This window comes from Rhipicephalus sanguineus, chromosome 6 (genome assembly GCF_013339695.2).
Source record: "Rhipicephalus sanguineus isolate Rsan-2018 chromosome 6, BIME_Rsan_1.4, whole genome shotgun sequence".
Lineage (NCBI taxonomy): Eukaryota > Metazoa > Arthropoda > Arachnida > Ixodida > Ixodidae > Rhipicephalus > Rhipicephalus sanguineus.
Genome location: NC_051181.1, coordinates 159633511 through 159652906, shown reverse-complemented (window position 1 = coordinate 159652906; position 19396 = coordinate 159633511). Strand labels below are relative to the sequence as shown.

The window sequence follows — 19396 nt, the reverse complement described above, 5'->3', positions numbered from 1 at the left end:
GAGATGCTAGAGCGACAGGTGAAATCCTCAACCAGGCGCGGGCGGTAGCTGACTAGGAAGGTGCAACTAAGGTGGTGCGACCGTGTCTCGACAGTCTTGACACAACATAAATAGACTGTCACTGTAATCGAAGACGTGTTTATATAACGCAGCGCACGATCTCGTAGTGTATGCTTGTGGACGTTAATTGTTGTAACGAGGAAACCAGCAGTGTGAAATCGCGCCGGTGGGAATCCATGTTGGGGTGAGGACGTCTTCCCTGCGATAGTTTCCTTAGTGGATTCAGACGTTTCTGAACAAGACACACGTTTTTGCATCATTGCACTACAAAAACGGGTGAAACATGGCAGCAATGCAACGAGCCTGTCAGTTCCGAAGGGCTTCCAACGCCTGCAGTCGCATCTGCGAAGCACAGCACTTATCATTTCGCGAGAAAGTCGTGCTGCCGGCCTGTGCGTGCCTACAAGCAAACGTACGGCTGCTGTCCACCTCGCAGCGACGCTCATCTTCTAGCAGTACGCCCGGGTAGGTCAAACGTACTTCCTTTCACCGCCGGTACATGTTCGTTCGTTTCTACCTTGTTGTGTTGTTTGGGTTTGTACGATGTTTACATAATAAAGGAAGTTAGCATGCACACACACACATATATATATGCACACACGTATATGTTTGTGTGTTACTTTTTTTGCGTTTAGCCCCCAAACTGGGTGGGCGTCTACATAATCGTTTGTTGGTTTCATTTCACTATACATTCTCTGAGCAAGGCTGTTAAAAATAAATGTATAGTGACTGTTAGAAATAAATAGTTGCTCTGTTTTCGTCGCAGCACTTGTCCAGTTTATTCCAAGTTTTATTACAGCAGTCAAAAGAAGTTTACTCATACAAACACACACACTAGGGATGCCACCTTTCCACTAGAAAGAAACTGCTCATCGGAAGGGGGGGGGGGGACATAAATTCAACCACTTATACAGGTGGTTGAATTTGTGTTAAAAAAAAAACGCCATGTTCAGTCTGACAAGCAATGTCATGTATTAATTGTAACATTGTTTGCCTAGTCAGAGGTCAACATAATGTACATGTACAAAAAAAAAAAATGACAGAGCTAATCAACTATTCTCTTGGCATGAAAATAAATGCCGTCCATTTGGGACGTAAAGCCCCAGCAATTATTATTAATACATGTCAGCCAGGAGCCAGCTCTCGTTCTCGGGTTGAGATTTCTAGTCTTTTGGAACAGACATCGATGTAATTTTCAGTGCTTTGAAGGGGGAGAATGTACGCTTATGATGCAAGCACATAACCACAAATGTTCATTTTTCGCTCTAGTTAAATGATCAGTATAACTGGAGGGATTAATTACATCACGTTTTTATGCGCACAAGGTAGAAATTGGTTGAAAATTGCATGATAGTTTTGGTAACTGGCAAAAAATATTTAGTATATTCGAAGTTGCTGAATTTACGCTTATAAAATGCAAAAAAAAATATAAATAATCGTGACACAATGGCCAAAAGACCGGGCAATGATGGCCAGTCTTAGGTATGGAGTGGCAACCGGCCCACTGCCTAAATTGGCCGGCTTTGTCTAAAACCGGGCAGGTGGCAGCCCTAACACACACACACACACATCTTAATTCACTTGAACTTCCAGCTAGGTTCTTGCTCTTTCAATCGAAGGACAAGTGATATACGATTTTTAAATTTACCTTACAAAAAACAAAAAAACCCTGATATAATACTTGATCTTGCTTGCATCGCACTCCAACTTGCTATCCACCTATGGGTTTGCTGGATTTAAGGAATGATTAAAGCTGTTGTTGTAATGTTGTTTCTCTAGCAGATCATTTGGTGTGGTTTCAGGTCAGTAGACGTCTCTTCAGCGGAGTACCAGTTCCTGGAGCGCAGTATCCTGCCCACTATGCATTTTCAGAAGAGCCTTCCACGACTGCCAATTCCAAAATTGGAAAAAACTTGTGAGCGTTACTTGAATGCTTTGGAGCCTCTGGTTACTTCAGAAGATTTGGAAAATACACGTGTTCTTGTTCACGCCTTCAAGAATAATGAAGGTGCAGGTAAGTTTGATGTAATCTGTGCTTTCATTTGCACAGATTTTACCATGTTAACACCAGTAGGAATCATAATTGAGTTAGCAAAGTTTGAACATTTAATTTTCGTTCAATGCATGTTTCACCAACCAACCATGAGTTTGGTTCGTGAAACATGCACTGAGTGATAGGATCCGAACCCAAACCCACAACCTTCGATTTGAAGGTTGCGGGTTCGGATCCCACCAAGGGAAAGGGTGACTTTTTGTCCACTTTAATTCCTTTCAATTTCTATCATAATTATTACACTACAGTTAAAGGCATCAATTAATGTCCCCTATGTTTTTCCTGGCCTAATTGTGTGTTAGATTCATTTCATTGTGTCTAACGTGGAACCGAGCCCCTCAAAAAATTCCTCTTCTTTCATTCATTCTATGACACTAATGTTACAAACACTTTGAGCATCTCATTGAGCTCAGTCTGCATAGCAGCTTGTCGAGCATTATCAAAGCATGAGGCACATGTGAGTATAATGCTACAGTCACAAACCCATTTTCCATTACTGTTGGAACCAAAAGCCATTGAAATCCAGATGTATGCCTAATATATCATAATGTGTGAGCACATGGAGGGGGCACAAGGAGTATACAAATTATTTAAATTTCATTGCAGTGGTACATTGAAGTGTGACTACGGTATAAAAGGACTGAATCAAGCTTGGAAGTTATTTCTTATCAAATTCACTCTGTATATATTGAGACCAATTTGCATAAATCAAACACACTTTTCTTTTTCGATGTGTTTGTGCGCTGAGCTTCATGATACAATCATACCAACTTGCGTAGCTTAATGTACTCCAACGGTGCCCATGTGATTTGTATAGGTCGCTTATGACATCACTTCATGAGTTGAATGCTTTTATTTAACTTCATTGCCCAGCCGATTTTACAATGTTTTAAAACATGCAAAAAAAAATGTTTGACTTGTGCAGGTTTTATTGAAGTGGATCTGTGAACAGGAAAGTTGCAGAATAGGGCTGAACTTAGCATTCGGTGTCTACTTTACATATGTGAGCCAATAATTACATCAAGTTTTTGAGTGCAAACTTATCCATAAAAGTTGCATCGTCACACGCTTCCTGGTCTCAACAAACTCCAGACATTTATGCATTTACATATAATATTTTTCTAAAGCCATTCCTTGGGCCTGCAACACCTCTAAATGCCTCTTACTCATATTGCATAAACGTAATCTTGTTGCTGGAAACCACTGATAAGTTAAACAGTGACTTTTTTTGGCATTATGCAAGCCTCATGAATAAATAAACACTTGTTTGCTTTCATCAGAATTGGACAGCCTGCTGAGAAAGAAGGACAAGGCCAACAAGCACACCAGTTACATCTCAGGTTTGTGAAAAGCTCATACTGTTAGCATTAATTACAGTGCGGAGCATATCAAAGTCGTAGACAGCATGGACAGGCAATAGGCCTGGATAGCTTACTATTAGGACAGTCGGTACAACGTGTCAAAAATGACAACAGTGCAATGACCTTGAATAAGCTAGCCTCAGACTGCATGCAGTCTTCATGCTGCGGTTCTGTCACTTCTGTTGAAAATGCCTTTTTTTTTTTGCATTCTTCGCTCCTTTCTCTCACAGACTGTGCCTTTTGCGCGTGGTTCGATATATGCTTTCGATACCTCTATTAGCAGAACAATTAAATTTTCACGGGTTCTTAATCTCTAGTGTAGAAAATTGTTGCCGTTTTCCTTGCAGCTCCTTGGTTTGACATGTACCTGACTTCTCGCAAACCTCTTCCACTCAACTTCAATCCATTTTTGGCATGGAAAGATGACAAGCGGCCAGCATACATGGATCAGGTGAAGTGCATTTCCCGTTGCCACAATCCTGAGCCCTTCTTATGCCGTTGTTTCCTGGTCCAGCACCGACATAGCCACGCTCACTTATTTCTGAAGATCACTGCATAGCACCAACTAAAATGTCTGCATTTCATTTGCACAAGCTATAGGACTTGCTGTTAATGTTTCGGACAGCAGCCGCAAAATAAATCTCACTTCCTGTTCTTGTCGCACTGTTGACCTGCTGGCTTGTTTTCTTTTTTTACTAAGCTTTAGAAATATTGATGCGAGGTCACTATGACAGTAGCCTTACTTTTGTATACCTCTGCAGCCACTCAATGAAATTATAGCATCTGTATACTGGAGCTAATGTTCATTGTGAATTGGGAACATTCTCCCTGACACAAATGTACATTTCTTTTAATATTATTCTTATGTACGCACTATAAATAAGTTTTTACTGTCCTTTTCAGAAAAGTAAATCTACATATTCACAACTATGCAGGGAATCATGTCTAGGAGGTATGCTTAATATCTGTATGGCACAAGGTATTAAAAAAGAACAATTTCGTGACTATAAACAGATGCCATACATAAATGGTTGGTGGTTCAACTTATTTTACCATATATTCCTTCATGCAGCTATTACCATAGTTCCATTTAAAATCCATGTTCAGGATAAAAAAAAATGGCAGGAGGGAGGTGGCAACTTTGTGTAGTGAAGATGCAAGTCGTACACAGAGTATGTAGCTCATGAGCTGCAATTTTGAAATGAGTGGCATCTGGATTGTGTTTTTGTTTTGTTTTTTGTCTGTGCAGTGCAACTTAAATGGCAAGTTTTTTTTTATGTTGGCTGGACACACTTCTTGATAACAAACAGACTTGCCCATGCAAGTGATGAATGTACTACGTGACTCCTTGCAGACTGTTCGTGCATGCAACATGGTGATCTCTTCTCTGCGCTTCTTGCGGTCCCTGCAAACCAATCAGCTGGAGCCCATGGTGTATCACCTCAATGCCAAAAAGAGTGACACACAGGCATACAGACGTACCATCAAGTAATACTTTCTTCCATAGGGATATTAGTATGCTCTTACAAATGTGATACTCCAGGTGCCGATTGTGCCGTGCAAGAATAAGTGTAAGCTTTTCTCTTGCACCATGTGCCTGTGCAACACAAGAACAAATTTCTATTTGATAGTCAGGGCTTGTGTTGGGTCGTTTGTTTTCACATTGTTGTTAATTTTAACCATGAAGCCATACTAACCTGTGCAGTTCTCTATAGCACCATGCATCTGGTGCTTTCCTATCAAAAGCGTCGTGCATATCTCAGTGCCCTGTAGCGTTCCAGGCTAGAAGAGTGCACTGAAATTTTCAAAATTAGAAATTTCATAAACTGTTTAGCAAACAGCTTGACGTGTTTTTACGATTTGATTATAATCACTACAATCAGACGAACAAAGGCATCAGGCTGAAACATTGTACATGCATATTTGAGCCCTCCTACTTAATAAGCTCCTCATAAAATTGGACAAGAGTAATCAAGTACAGGAATCGTTCATCACAGCAAGGTAGTACATGCTTGTGGGCCCCGGAGTGGGCACAAGCAGAGAGAATGTGACATCACTTGGAATGGTGCCAATTGGCTCATAATGGAATGACACACAGTTGCTTGAATGACATTGCAGTGTAGTGGTGTAATGTAGGAAACCAGCACCTCAGAAAAAGGGTGTAGCACCCATGGTGCAAAGTGGTGGCTTACTGTATGAGCATCAGAGGCTCATCGTACTCGGGTTACTGAAAGGAAGTATGTAGCCAGGAGTGGCACAAAAGACAAAACTGGTGAACTGATGCAGAATCTTTGTCCATGATATGTACAGAGTACATCTGCAACATTTACGCCGAAATAAGAATAAATTTCTAAGCAGTGCATGTTTGTGAGGCAAACATTAACTTCTGACACACTAGCTGATCTTCCTTTACTGAAGGTATGTTTGACATTTGTAAGGATTTCCTTGGAGTCCCAGTAATTTCTTAATGTCGTTCTTATAAGTTTCCTTGGCCCATTTGTCATCATGTGTGGTGTCATGGGGAGCATGCACACAAGTTTCAAGGTTGCACGACCACTCGAATGCCATCTTATGGCACACCATACCTCTATTTTTGATCAATGTATTGGCCATTCTGGAATTTTAATGCACTGGCCTAGCTCACTGTACCAAAGTAGAAAGCTAGGCAAGTTGTAATGGATGCATGCTTTGAATTAGCATGAAAAACAAAGCTAGAAAGGACGCACAATGAGCGCTCTCCAACAGTATTCGTTCATTGTCCTTGCTACAGAAGTGTTTCAGCAGTTTTTTGCGCTGATTCAAAGTATGGCCTAGCTCAGTATGATATATCTTATTTAGTGTCTTCAAAACATTTATGAAAATGTTCCAGCTCGTCTCACCTACATGACTCCTCCTGCAGATATGTTTTAGACGTGGCATAAGTGGGAGTACAGAGACATAGCTTACGGAACAGATAAAATGTGGTTCACAATCAATGTAAGCAGCTGCTATGAGCAGAGCGGTTAGTAACAACCAAACATTATTTGCAGTGCCTGTACTACTTCAGTCTTCAGACGTGTGCTTATAGGATCACCAATGATATTAGAAGGGATTTTGAAAGAGCCCAAACTTATCACCTTTGTGCTTACAGAATGCTGCCAGAAGCCTTGGCATGGTATGCAAGTGCTCTACTGTGGAAGGCTTACCCACTCGACATGAGCCAGTTTCACAACCTCTTCGCAAGCACTCGAATACCACTGATTGTGCGTGATAAAATAGAGGTGTTTCCAGACTCCAAGCATATACTAGTAATCCGCAATGGCCACTTCTATGCCCTTCAGGTTCTGGATGATAAAGGTGAGTGAATTACAGTTTTCCACAGGCCAGTAAAGATCCATTCAGTGGAACAAGCAACAGTGCACTGCTGATAATAGCATCATTGACATGTTTGCTGGTTCTGTGTAAAAAAAAATAATAATAGAAAGGTAACTAAATTTAAAAGGTCTACATAATGGCTGGTCTACTCCTTGGCAATCAAATGTGTTTCTTTTTCATATTTAGCTTTTTTTTTATTGGCAACATTATCGAAGGCAGGTAAACATAAAATGAGATACGGTTAATATCTAGTGTGCAACTGATGACCACATGTTCTACTCCAAAAGGCACATTTAGCTGAGTGTTTACAATCCGCTCCAGTCAAACCTGGGTATGCTAGCAATTTACACAGGAACGCGTAGAAGGAACTGTAGTACGCGTGTGCAAAACGATTGTGCGAGCAGTGGAATGTAGAACGCATTTCTCACTCCGCTTATCAAGTCAACTGATCGGAGTGTGAACGTGCATCCACTTGGTTTCGCCGTCATTTTGCAGCCAAGCTGACTGCGTCTCAGCAAGACGCGCTCGCCAAAAACGCAAAATCTATGCAGTTCCCGGCACTCTCTTGGGACGCTACATCTCCACGGGGCTGAGCATAAGCGACGCTCAGCTAAAAGCATCATAATATCTACTTATGACGTGTTGCCTTCATTTGAGTCGTCAGCATATGTTGCGCAATTTCACCTGCTGTATTCAGCGTAAGGACAGTGGCTAAGCACTGCGGTGCATATAAAAATCGGGAGAGATGAGGGTGCTCCTATAACGAAAAAAATCTAATTCCTTTCTTTATATTCACTAGAACATATTTGTCTTCTTGAGACTAACATATTTTGTCCATAGGCATTTAATCAATTTTCTAGAAATAAATAAACATTGCTGTGCCGATGAAGGGAAAGTTACCCAGGGTGAAGCTTTTGTGCACATGTATACCAAATAGTCCAGCAGAGTTTGGTACCTCTGAGTTTTTTGGAACAGATACTGGATTGCCTCATGCAGTGGAAATTTGAAATATAAAAGCAGAAAATGATGTTTAGCACTCAGTGCTATGCTTCCTTGTTTTGCTGCTGTAAATAAGGTGCATATTTTTTCTCTTTGCCAGCTTAAACTAATGCAAATAAGAATGTGAAAGTTTTCTCACAAATGCACTGCACTTTGTCCCTGTAGCTTTCCTTTATTAACCAACTAAAGAGCTTGAGCTTTCTGGTAAACCATTGTATGTAAAGATTTTGAACAGCACGAGAGAAAAAAAGAGCAGAGCACTACTTAATGCTCTGCCTCTTTTCTATTTTTCTTTTTTTTCTCATTTACGCTATTTAAGATCTTTACTTCCACTTATTGCTCCAGAATGTTATCTGTGATTACAGTTTTCAGACGCCTTGGCTCAAAAGTTTCTTACTAGAATTCCCTAGCGCACCACACTTAAAGCATGCAGGAAAATTGGTCACGCCAAGTTCAGAAGGTCCTTACTGGATGCTGTTTGAGTACTGCAGCTAGAACTTCACAGCACAAGCTGCAGGAGTGACCTTTTCAGAGCCCATCGTAAACTTTCAAGGCAAAGTCATCTCTGCTGCAATATTCTGGCACTGTCCACCCGTCGCCTACGGCAAGCTGCAGCTTGTGTTGCTCTCTACCCAACTATCTGTCGAGTCTGACAGTGACATTAAAGAGGACGAAAAATCACCCTTTCCGTTGATGGGATCTAAACCCACAATTCGAAGGTTGCGAGTTCAGATCCCACCGACGGAAAGGGCGATTTTTCTTCCTCTGTAATTCCTTTCAATTTAAGTCAAAATCATTACACTATAGTAAAAAAGCAACAAATATTGTCCCCTATGCTTTCCTTAGCTTAACCCTTTGCGGTCCAAAATCCATTCCCACCTCCTGTCCATTCTGATCCGAAAGTAAGAGACTCAAAGCTCAAGTAAAAGAAGTTTACTTACTCTTTGACAGATGGCACATAATGTCAACGTGAAAGAACTTGTCCACCGTGAAAAAACTTGTCTAGCAGTGCCTGACCACGGATCGCTGCGGCCGTGTCGCGTTGTTGGGCGAAGGCCGACAACGGACCGCAAAGGGTTAAATTCCTTAATTGTCTGTTGGTTTCGTTATCTGTGCCTAACAAAGAAATGAGCCCCTTGAACAATTTCTCTTCTTTCATACTATCAGGCTAGCAGCAAACTTATGGTAGCCGTTTTATAATTATTTTCCTGTCCACTTTTCATTCACGTGTATAGAGTAACAGAAAAATGCATATCTCAGACTGGTCTCTCTGCTTCCCTCCAATAAATCATCTCTGCTCATCTATGGTCTGCTGTGGGCATGAACAAGGAGTTTCCCTTTCTTGTTGCACAACAGATGTTTTGTTGCAGGCAACCTGTTTGGACCTGAGCATTACCAAGCATGCCTAAGTCGCATCATGACTGACAATCGGCCTGCACCTGCTGTTCCTGTGTCCGCTCTGACAGCAGGACCTCGGGATGACTGGGCGAGGGCGCGTAATGAACTCCTGTCTGCTGGAAATGAGAGCACACTGCAGCAAATAGACAGTGCCCTCTTTGTGCTGGTGCTGGACAGGGAAGCATTTCAGGGCACAGAACAAGAGAAGATAGCTCACCATTTTCTTCATGGCCCTGTTCACAACAGGTGGGTTCACTGTAACTAACAAAAACTTTAGTAGATGTACCATCTACAGATAAATGCAAGTGTTTATCACAGGGTAGGCATGTACCATATTCCTTGCTTATACCATGTTCCAGCTCCTTGCCTTGGCACAAACGTGAGCAAATGTCTGCAATACTTTGTTTCAGTATGTGAATTGCTCTTCTGGAAAGTTCTCAAAAGTTAAAGCCAGAAAAAAAGATTGTGACAAAGCTGCAGGTCTAGAATTTGCATGAAAACATCCTAACGAATTCACTCGCATTCCTTTAATATAAGCAAGCGGTAGCCAGTTTGCAGGTGCATTTGGTTCAACAGGTTTTACATTCCTTCAGGTGGTTCGACAAGTCCTTTTCACTGCTTCTCACAGCAGAGGGGCATGCAGCTATTAACTTTGAGCACTCGTGGGGTGATGGAGTGGCTGTACTGCGCTACTTTAACGACATCTACACTGACAGCACTGAGCGACCTTATGTTCACCCCGGAGAGTCTGCAATTATCAATCCCGAGCCCTACATTCAACGGCTTGGTAAGTGCGCCTCTTATGTAGCCATGATGTGTTGTGTATTTTACTATGACTGCATGATGCACTTAGTGCAACCCTCAAGCCTATATTTTAAAATATCCAGGCCTGCCACAAAATGGAGAAACATTGCATGGAATTTTAAAACATGCCCAAAATCCACTGTGCATCTTTAGTTTGTACAATGCATCTCCAAGCACTCAGATTGTGCTCTACTAGTAACAGACCACTCTGTTCAGCTTTAGTTATTTGTAGGGATGGGTGAATAGTGAACTTGAGGTTCGAAGCGAATCCGAAGCGAATAGTGATTTGGTCGAATAGTTCGAATAGTATTTACCCCATTATATTAAGAAAAATGAGCATTTTTTTCATGACCCTTGCACAATATTCTTAAGGATTGGAACTAGGTATGAGTGAATGTCACTTTTTTGGTTTGAAATGAAGTGGAAGTAAGCTTGAATATTATCAAGATTTGAATAGCAGTAGGGTGCAAGTTGCAATTTTTACAGTGGTGCAATATGTTACAATTTAAAAATTACTATACTTAGCGCATATAACACGCTTTTGAACTTTAAAAAAATATGTACATTTAACCTTGAAGTGTGGCTTCGCGGCAGTGCAGATTTCCCCTGGATGGGTTGTTTCATGGCACAGCAACCAGACGCTGCAGTGAAACTACCTTTACAGGGGGTTATGTGCGGTCAATGTATACATATATTCATTCATTTCGAAATTTCGAATAATCTAAATTCGTATCGAAGCAAATTCAAATACTGTAATATTCGTTCAATATTCGAAACGCCCGAATATTCGCCCATCCCTAGTTATTTGATTACAACCTGAATTGTACGAAACATATTTATGTAAGCTGCAACAAAATGCAACATAGCATTTTTTTCCTTACTATGTGCAGACTTCATCGTTAATGATTCAGTGAAAGCTGATGTGCAGAAAGCCCAGCGAAATTACGAGGAACACACAGGCAACCTTCAGTTGGCTGCTATGGTGCACTCTGGCCTCACCAGGGAGCTTATCAAGCAGAGCAAGCTCAGCCCGGATTCAGTCATGCAGCTCTCCTTTCAGGTACCCCTACAACACCCCACCTTCAAAGATGCTGTAATTTGCTATCATGTACACACATGACCACAGAGGAATTGCAGGCTTCCAAGTGTATGTGCCTTTTGTAACATAAACCATTTAGAAAAACAATGTTGCGCAGGAAAGGCTGTATTTTCCAGTCAAAAGCTCTTGAGCAGAGACAAGCGAGATAGAGTACCGTCCATTTAACAACCTTGCCTTTTCCATAACCGAAACTTCACAAGCATACCTACTAAGCATTAAAAGTTATTGCATGCCACCTAGGGGGGTAGAAGACATGGTTGAGCTGCAGTATGAAATTTTATAAGTAATTGTTAAAATGCCTCCCTAGGAGAACCACACTTCGAGTAGTCAACATACGCAATTGTGTGTATTATTCATTTAGCATTACCGTATGTATTTATGCGCATACTTATAAACAAATCCTTAGGAGCTTTCAAAACAAGCATGCATCCCAGTGAAAGCACCAACAAGAGTGCTGCATCTCCTCGCACTTTATGCAGCTGGCCTATTTCCTGGCACATGGAGGCACTGCGGCCACTTATGAATCGTGCAGCACGTCCGCTTTCAAGCACGGGCGAACCGAAACAGTGCGACCCGCAACGATGGCCACAAAACGTTGCGTGAACGCACTCAGTTCAAACAAAGACCTCAAGCATGCTCGACCGCTACTGGAGGAGTGCTCCAGAGTTCACAACCAACTCACAAAGGAGGCCGCCATGGGTACGGTACTGCTGTAGCATGTTGCATAAGTTACTATAGGCGGTGCGCAGCGCCTGTAGGGGCGCTATCGAAAGCCGCGTAGCGGCGGCTGTTGAAACCGCAAGCGGGCTCCGTGCCGGAGGCGCCTGCTTTCACTGCAGGCATGGGTTATGTGCGTGCGCGTGATTTGATGCTTGTGCACATTCCAAATAATTACTTCTGTGGCGACAGTGCGCCAAAGAACCGCACCTTATAATAGCAAATATGCGTCCAATTTCACAGCTTTATGGGACAACAACGTCACCATACGCGTCATTTGTTTGCCACAGATCATGGCCTCCAAAAAAAAAAGAAACAGCAGTAGCTAGCACCACGAGCAAGAATAAAGAGAAAAGCTTGAAGGTTTCAGATTTGACCCCACGCATTACACAATTTTTGTAAATACCATAAAGTCTGGTTCAGAGGCATTCAAAACGAGGTTCAATGTGCTGTCCAAAGCGTTCAATGCTCACAGGTGCCAGGTTGTACAGCTAATATGCAGATAGCTGAGACGAGTGCACAGCGAGCATTCTGCACCAAAGATCACATGCCAGTGCTATCGATAGGTTGAGCATGCAGCCAATTCCGTGCAGCACATGTCATTCAAATGGCGCTTTTCTGACGGCGCCGTTACCTGCTTTTTAACACGGAGTCATTTCTTTGAAGTGTCTAAGCACAATTACTTCTTCAAAGCTCTACTCCGCATAGTCTGGCTTTGCACTTCGCATCATTCGTTTTTTTCAAAGAGAGGCATGCGTCTCATGAGTAACAACAAGCTCACGTGCATTGTAGCTTCCCGGATTTAGACGAGGCAACCAACTCAAAACATGGTAGAGTTCACTAAAGGCATAGCGACATAAATGATTAAATAAAAACACGATAATCATTATAACACTGCCGTAAACAAAGCACGATTGCTTACCTTCTCTGTCGAACAGCGGCCATGCACCACCGCCGTCGCTCTTACTCGTGAAGCAGCACCGGAAACTTGAAGTGTGTTCCTGGCGAGTATTTGTAAGTGTTCAAGCAGCCAACTACGCAGCAGTTGTTTCTGGGCATTGCTGAAGGCTTACAGAAGTGTTAACTTGCGATGGAAGATGCAGCTATCGCAGCAATCTTAGTTCCATGTGTGGGCACTTACTTCGTTTATCAGAGAAATTAGTATATTTGGAGACTAATCATAATAATTTTTGGGGTTTTACGTCCCAAAACCACGATCTAAGATACAATTATGAGGGAGGGCTGCAGAAATATTGACCACCTGGGGTTCTTTGACCCTTTGCGGTCCAAAGCTCCTTCCCACCTTCTGTCCATTCTTGTCCAAAAGTAAAAGACTCAAAGCTTAAGTAAAGGAAGCTTACTTACTCTTTTACAGATGGCACATAATGTAGTGAGAAAACACGCGTGAATCAACCGTCAACCGTGAGAGAACTTGTCCAGCAGTGCCCGACCGTGGACCACTGTGGCCATGTTTCGTCGTAGGGCACGAGCTGACAACAGACCGCAAAGGGTTAATGAGCACCTAAATCTAAGTACACAGGCCTCTAGCATTTCATCTCCGTCAAAATGAGGCCGCCGCGGCAAAGATTCCATCCTGCGACCTTCGGGTCAGTAGTCAAGCACTAGAACTACTAGACCACTGCGGCAGGTGTTTTTTATGCAACCGGTTGCCATGTTATGTGCCTGTGTACATCAAGCTGGAGTGCTACATGCAGTATTTTCCACAGTTGAATTATGTTTAGCTCACACCTTTAATGCAAAATACTGTAGACCTGGCTTGGGAAGGGCACTGAACTTTGTGGGTAAAAGCAGCAAGAAAAAAAAAAGTGTTGAAATATTATTCTTGCCCATTGTGCTTGCTTTGCTTCCATTTTGTGGGTCTCCGAAAATGACAGAGATACGGCTATGATTTTACTGCAGGTCAGGGGTTCGACCGCCACTTGTTTGCCTTGAGAGTCTTGGCTGAAGAGAAGGGACAGGCCTTGCCTGCAATTTACAGAGACAAATGCTTCGAAGAGGCAAATCACTTTGTCCTTTCAACATCCACTTTACATGGTGTGGCTTTCAGTGGTGGTGGCTTTGCTCCTGTCGTGCCAGATGGCTATGGCATCGGCTATGGCATGGTTGATGACAAGTTGGGAGCCCTGGTCAGTGCTTACAGCCCACATCGAGATGCCAGGAATTTCTCAGCGTGTATGGCTGAAGCTCTAGATCGTATCTGTATTGCCATGAAGTGCACCTAGGTAGCGATAGAAGTATTCTTCACATGAAGATAGTTGATGATGCATTCCTCTTAGTTTTGCCAAGGTTTAATTTAAAGTAATGCTGCCACTTCACTAACAAGGAGTGTGAGCACGGGGGCTCAATCACTTTTTGTATTCTTTGCATAAGATGGCATTGATCATTTCGTGGAGCACACGGCATACAGTGGTTTTCGTGTAACGTTTTAAATCTGAATTTATGGACCAGTGTAAGCCAATAAATGCAGAGTATGTTTTAGTAACACACATAAACACAGACATACATACATGTATATATTGATGCTTTGTACACTTGTAAAAGACAATAAAAAGTATTTTCTTGATCAGGGTGCTGTAATAAATACCACTCTGTCTTGTGTTCACTGACTAGTGGAGGAAAGAATATGTTACAAAGTAGAGCTCTCATTTCAAATGCATGCATGGTAAATTAAATTGCTTGCAGAAGAATTCTTGCTACAACTGCAAAAACTAAACGCTCATCACCTGCAATTCAAGACACAGTGAGAACTTATGACTGCTAAATGTGCATACTTAGGCTGCAAACATAAGTGGCACAGATCTTAACATTCATGGATGAACAATTTCAAGAACAAAGCCTGTAATGGGAAGCAATCCACTATCAGCATAAATTTACCAATCATGACTTCTGTGAAAACGCAGAAGCTTCCAACGAATGCGACAACTTGAAGTCTCATTTATCATGCACACATTTTGTGGCAATAAGCTTTTTCGCAAGTCCTATACCAATCTGACACCAATGGTATGCAGCCAACAAGCTTTCTCATTGGCTACACCAGGCTCTGACTAAGCAAACAGATGTGCAAAAGTCGGCCTATCGCAACACTTTTTTAACCACACATTCATTAAGAAAGACAATAGAAGAAGTAGCTGTGAGTGATCTGCTATCACAGTTCACTGTAGTTAATGCCAGAATAGCACCTTTTGCACAACACTGCCGTTACTGACACTTGTAAATTGCACCAAGCTTTTAAGAGCAGCATCAAATATCCAGAGCCATCCCAGAGAAATATTTGTTCGCATATTTGTTAAAATTTTATGGATTTGTGCATCCAACCTTTCAAAAAAAAAATCCTTTAAAATGAAGGTTTAACAATAATGTGGAGATGCACTGGCAATGTAAATATATAAAACGCTATAACAGTCTAAAACCCTCACAGTGAAGTGTGTGGATGTGCAGTAAAAGAACAAGTGGAAGCAAGAAGACAACAGCATACTGAATAGAATATCTAAAACATGGAAAGCACCGACAAGTAAACACTGCAGGACCAACTCCAGTCACTAAAGCATGCAAGAAATCTTCAATCGGCAGCAGCACTCTTGCAAGGAAAAAAAGAGAGACAGGGCCAGCAGGTCAATGAAGCAAATACTGGCTGTACATCTTTCTCTGCTTTGCTTCAAACAGTGTGTGACGCAAAGTTTTGGTGGTAGTGCATTTTACCAAAAGAAAGGCCGAGCCACTGTTAAGGGTGTGAGTGACATAGGATTCAAGTGAATTGCACTGTAATAAGAGTGCTGCAGCCCAAGCCATCACAGTGAAAAGTGCAAAACAAAAATCTCAATGTACAAACACTCACTCTTACAATTTTACTTAATACGGCTTGTCATAACATAAAAAATATTGCATTATGCGATAACTGCGGCAAGAAGCTTGGTTTTGATCCCTGCACAGGCGTCATGCAAGACAGTCTAAAACTATCTCAACATCAAAAATTAAGACACAGTGAAAGAACTAAGATCATGCGAGTTAAGATGGTCAATGCAGTTTTCACATGACAGTAAAAAAAAATTCTTTTTCCATTAATAGAGGTGGGAAAAGCCCACATTTTAAATCTCCTTGTGCTTCAATGCAGGCACCACTGCCTGATGGAGGTGAAAAAGTTGCAACGTCCTGCCAGAAAGTTTGTATATGGTTGCCACACAATATTGAGCCTGTGCCACTCTTAGCTCTCATCTCTTACATGTAGTTCTACTTGCAACAATACTGAAAAAAAAAGATACCACAAAAACCGTGGCAGAAAAGTGTTCAAGTGACTGCTGAAAGACTAATCCAGAATATTTTGCGTGCACGTGGGAAAGCAGGAGGAAAATGTGGTCCCTTTCCTTCACAGATGTTCCAAGTGCAACGAGAGAGCAGAGTGGTTCTTGTGGCTCTTGCATACACTGCGTGTCGTGTCATTGGAAGACGCGTGGTCCGTTTTACTTGGCCCAGTCTCGTGATCACCACCAAGGCAGTGACGTAGCAAGCACATTTCATGCTGGTGGCCCATCCAGGCTCACAGTGTGCGTGGTGACCTTCTTTGTGAGGAGAGCTGTTTGTGGGTTGGCAGTAAGAGAGTCAGTGCACACTTAGACTGGCAGCGGCAGCCAATGGCACTGAGTTGGGATGAGCCAGAAGCCCCAGGCGCTGCTTGTGTTTCCGCTGTTCTGTCATCTGCATTACACATGAATTAAACAAAGCAGAATAGTTACACTCCTCTGCCATTGCTGAGAACGAAACTATACATCAAGACTAAGTGCTTCAAAAGGACACTAAAGAGAAATACAAGATCAAGTTAGATTGACAAATAAGAACTTTATCGTTAATTTTGCTATCATAGGTTTGTTATTACAACAGCAAATTAAGGTCAAAGTTATATTAATATAATAATTGTTGGGTTTTACATTCCAAAACCACGATATGATTGTGAGGGACGCCGTAGTGGAGGGCTCCAGGAATTTCGACCAAATGGGGTTCCTTAACATGCATCTGAAGCTAAGTACACGAACCTCCAGCCTTTTGCCTCTATCAAAATGCGGCCACGGCGGCCGGGATTCAATCCCGCAACCTTCGGGTCAACAGTCGAGCACCATAACCACTAGACCACCGTGGCAGCGAAGGTTAAAGTTCCCTTTCTTGAATTTCATGCAGAAACGGCAATGGCAGTTCATCAGCGTAATGTGCCGGACTCAATTTTTAAATTCTGACCACACCTGCCATGTTTAGTCTCTGGCTTGTTTACAACACAATGTAATCAATTTTTCTCTGGTAAAGAATTATGTAGACCCTAGCAGACAGCATAAAAACGTACGATATGACGGCAGGCTGATGTATCAACTCCAATGCGGTACAGTCACCGATATTTCCTTTTGCACATCACCAAGAGTCTTCTCATGATTTAAGTGGCATTTTGGGTGCTCCAAAAAATTAATTTAATTCAGGAGAAATCATTTTTCTCCTTAATGTGCTCTCAAGCATGTGGAATTTCAAAATATAACTTTTTTTTTCTATAAGTATACTGAAAAACTTCACTTATGCTGGTTTTATTGCCGTTTTACCTGATAGGTAGCTTAGCAAACACAGATCGGGCTAGTTGGTACCGACCCATAGCTTCCGAAAGGGAAAAAAAACAAACATGAATCACGGAAGAACACAGGACAAGCGCGTGCCCTGCATTCTTCTTCCACGGTTCATTTTTTTTGTGCTTTCAGAAGCTATGGATTACTTGATATAGTTTACTTTACCTTTTCTACAATCTCAAAATCTCAGTTTTAAGCGCTTAAATGACCTCTCTTAAGATGACATCATTACCTTATTTTGCCCTCTCTCCCGCAAGCTGATTCCATTTTATTCCAACTTGATTTCATTGCTGCCGTCCTCAGCTTCTTGTCCCTTCTCTTGGCATCCACTCCACTGCTCTAACTGACCACCGAACGTCTGTCCTACAGACTATGTGGCTGGCCCAGGTCCACTTCTTTTGCTTAATATCAGCAAGAGTATAAGCTACACTTCTTTATTGCCTGAACCATTCTACTCCTTAAGAAGAGAGCAAACAGCGCTAAACACGGGACGGAGAAGAAGAACGACAGACACAAGCGCTGATCGTTCTTCTTCTCCGTCCCGTGTTTAGCACTGTTTGCTCTCTTCTTAATCATGTGCCAACCAGCGCAGTTAAGCGCACTCCTGCATTCTACTCTTTTCAATCTCTTAATATTATGCCCACCATTTTCCATTCCATTGCACACTGCAAGGTCCTTAACTTTTTCTTGGGTTTCCCCAAGAACTTAATTTCGACCACCTGGGGTTCTTTAACGTGCACGTGGGTGTTCTCGGCACATGAGCAAATGTAAGGTGCTTGAAAGGGAGAAGAATGAAGGAGAAAGACGCAATATGCTTGCTAGAACACACATATTCCCCCAAATTCTATCTTTTACAAGCTTCCCCGAGGCAGCAGATTATGCACAAGTGATGACTACGTTGATCAACAAAGTGAGCAAGCACGTTACCTGATCGCGAAGCTCAGTCAGCTGCCGCGACAAGGTGGTTACCAGACGTTGGGTATCCTCCAACTGGTTCTGCAGTGTGCGCATCTCATTCTGCTCCCCATCTGCCTCATCTGCTGCAAGTGACATGGCACGCATGCGAGGGAACCATTCCAGATTCTTTTCCTGCAGCAACATAAAGCACAAGCAATGTCACAAGATCCTGTAAAATACTATGCACCCATGGCCATACCACACACAGAGTGCTGGCACAGGCAATGTTAAATTGCAGTGTTCTTCCGCATGAGTTTTATATCTTACACAATTCTACCTTTACTCAAAATTGTGCATTTCTTAAACAAAAAAAGCATTTTCACAATTTACAGTGGACACCCTTCAAGCACATATTTGGCACTGTGATCATTAGGAGAGAGGAATCAAGTCACCTACTACAGTCAAAACAAAATGTTTAAGTATCCATGCATCCCTTGTTCACATGGTTCGCCTGTCCAACATAGAACTTTCAACATGAAAGGAAGCTGACACACTGCATTTTCTGCTTACGAGAACAGAAATCTGGGCGAGTTTGTGAGAATTCATCATAGAGCAGGTAGCGCAAAAGATATGGGGACACAAGAAAGCAACATAAACACCAGACGAGCGCTAACTTCAAACTAAAATTTATTCTCAGAATCCACGCCTATTTATCAACCAGCAAAGATCAAAACACCGCATTGTCACCCAAGAACGTACATCTTATCCCATAATGAATAGTATGACAACATCTTGATCGGCTCTTACAACAAAAATGATACACGCAAAATGTAACGAAGCCAAGATAAGCTAAAAACTGAACGCGAGCGATTCCAGTACGCGTGCTCAGACTAGAGACTTTTATCACGCGGAAAGCGTAGGTGCCAAGTTAGCTGTAAGGAACGCTAACTCACAGGGGTGTAGGCTCAGGGAAGGCTGGCTGACACACTCGAGATCGTTCTTTTGAATCAAAAAAGCTTCGACAATCTCTCTGGAC

At 42.2% G+C, this 19396-nt stretch overlaps 2 protein-coding genes across 2 annotated transcripts in view; one reads left to right on the top strand and one right to left on the bottom strand.

Moving 5' to 3' along the window:
* Positions 1–29: 29 nt before the first annotated feature.
* LOC119396911 (carnitine O-palmitoyltransferase 2, mitochondrial) lies at positions 30–14432 on the top strand. The gene is made up of 11 exons (XM_037664290.2): positions 30–525; positions 1863–2074; positions 3394–3453; positions 3822–3925; positions 4829–4962; positions 6605–6810; positions 9198–9471; positions 9819–10012; positions 10920–11089; positions 11608–11827; positions 13766–14432. Exons 1-11 carry the CDS (start codon positions 344–346, stop codon positions 14086–14088), a joined length of 2079 nt encoding a protein of 692 aa, XP_037520218.1. The 5' UTR covers positions 30–343; the 3' UTR covers positions 14089–14432.
* The window catches only part of LOC119396910 (inositol 1,4,5-trisphosphate receptor type 1), a 78300-nt gene continuing 73270 nt past the window's right edge, over positions 14367–19396 (bottom strand). The window contains exons 47-48 of the mRNA XM_037664287.2: positions 18391–18552; positions 14367–16558 (exon numbers count right to left, since the gene is read on the bottom strand). Of these exons, the coding sequence (XP_037520215.1) occupies positions 16463–16558; positions 18391–18552 (258 nt within the window). The 3' untranslated portion in view covers positions 14367–16462. The remainder of the gene's footprint in view (positions 16559–18390; positions 18553–19396) is intronic.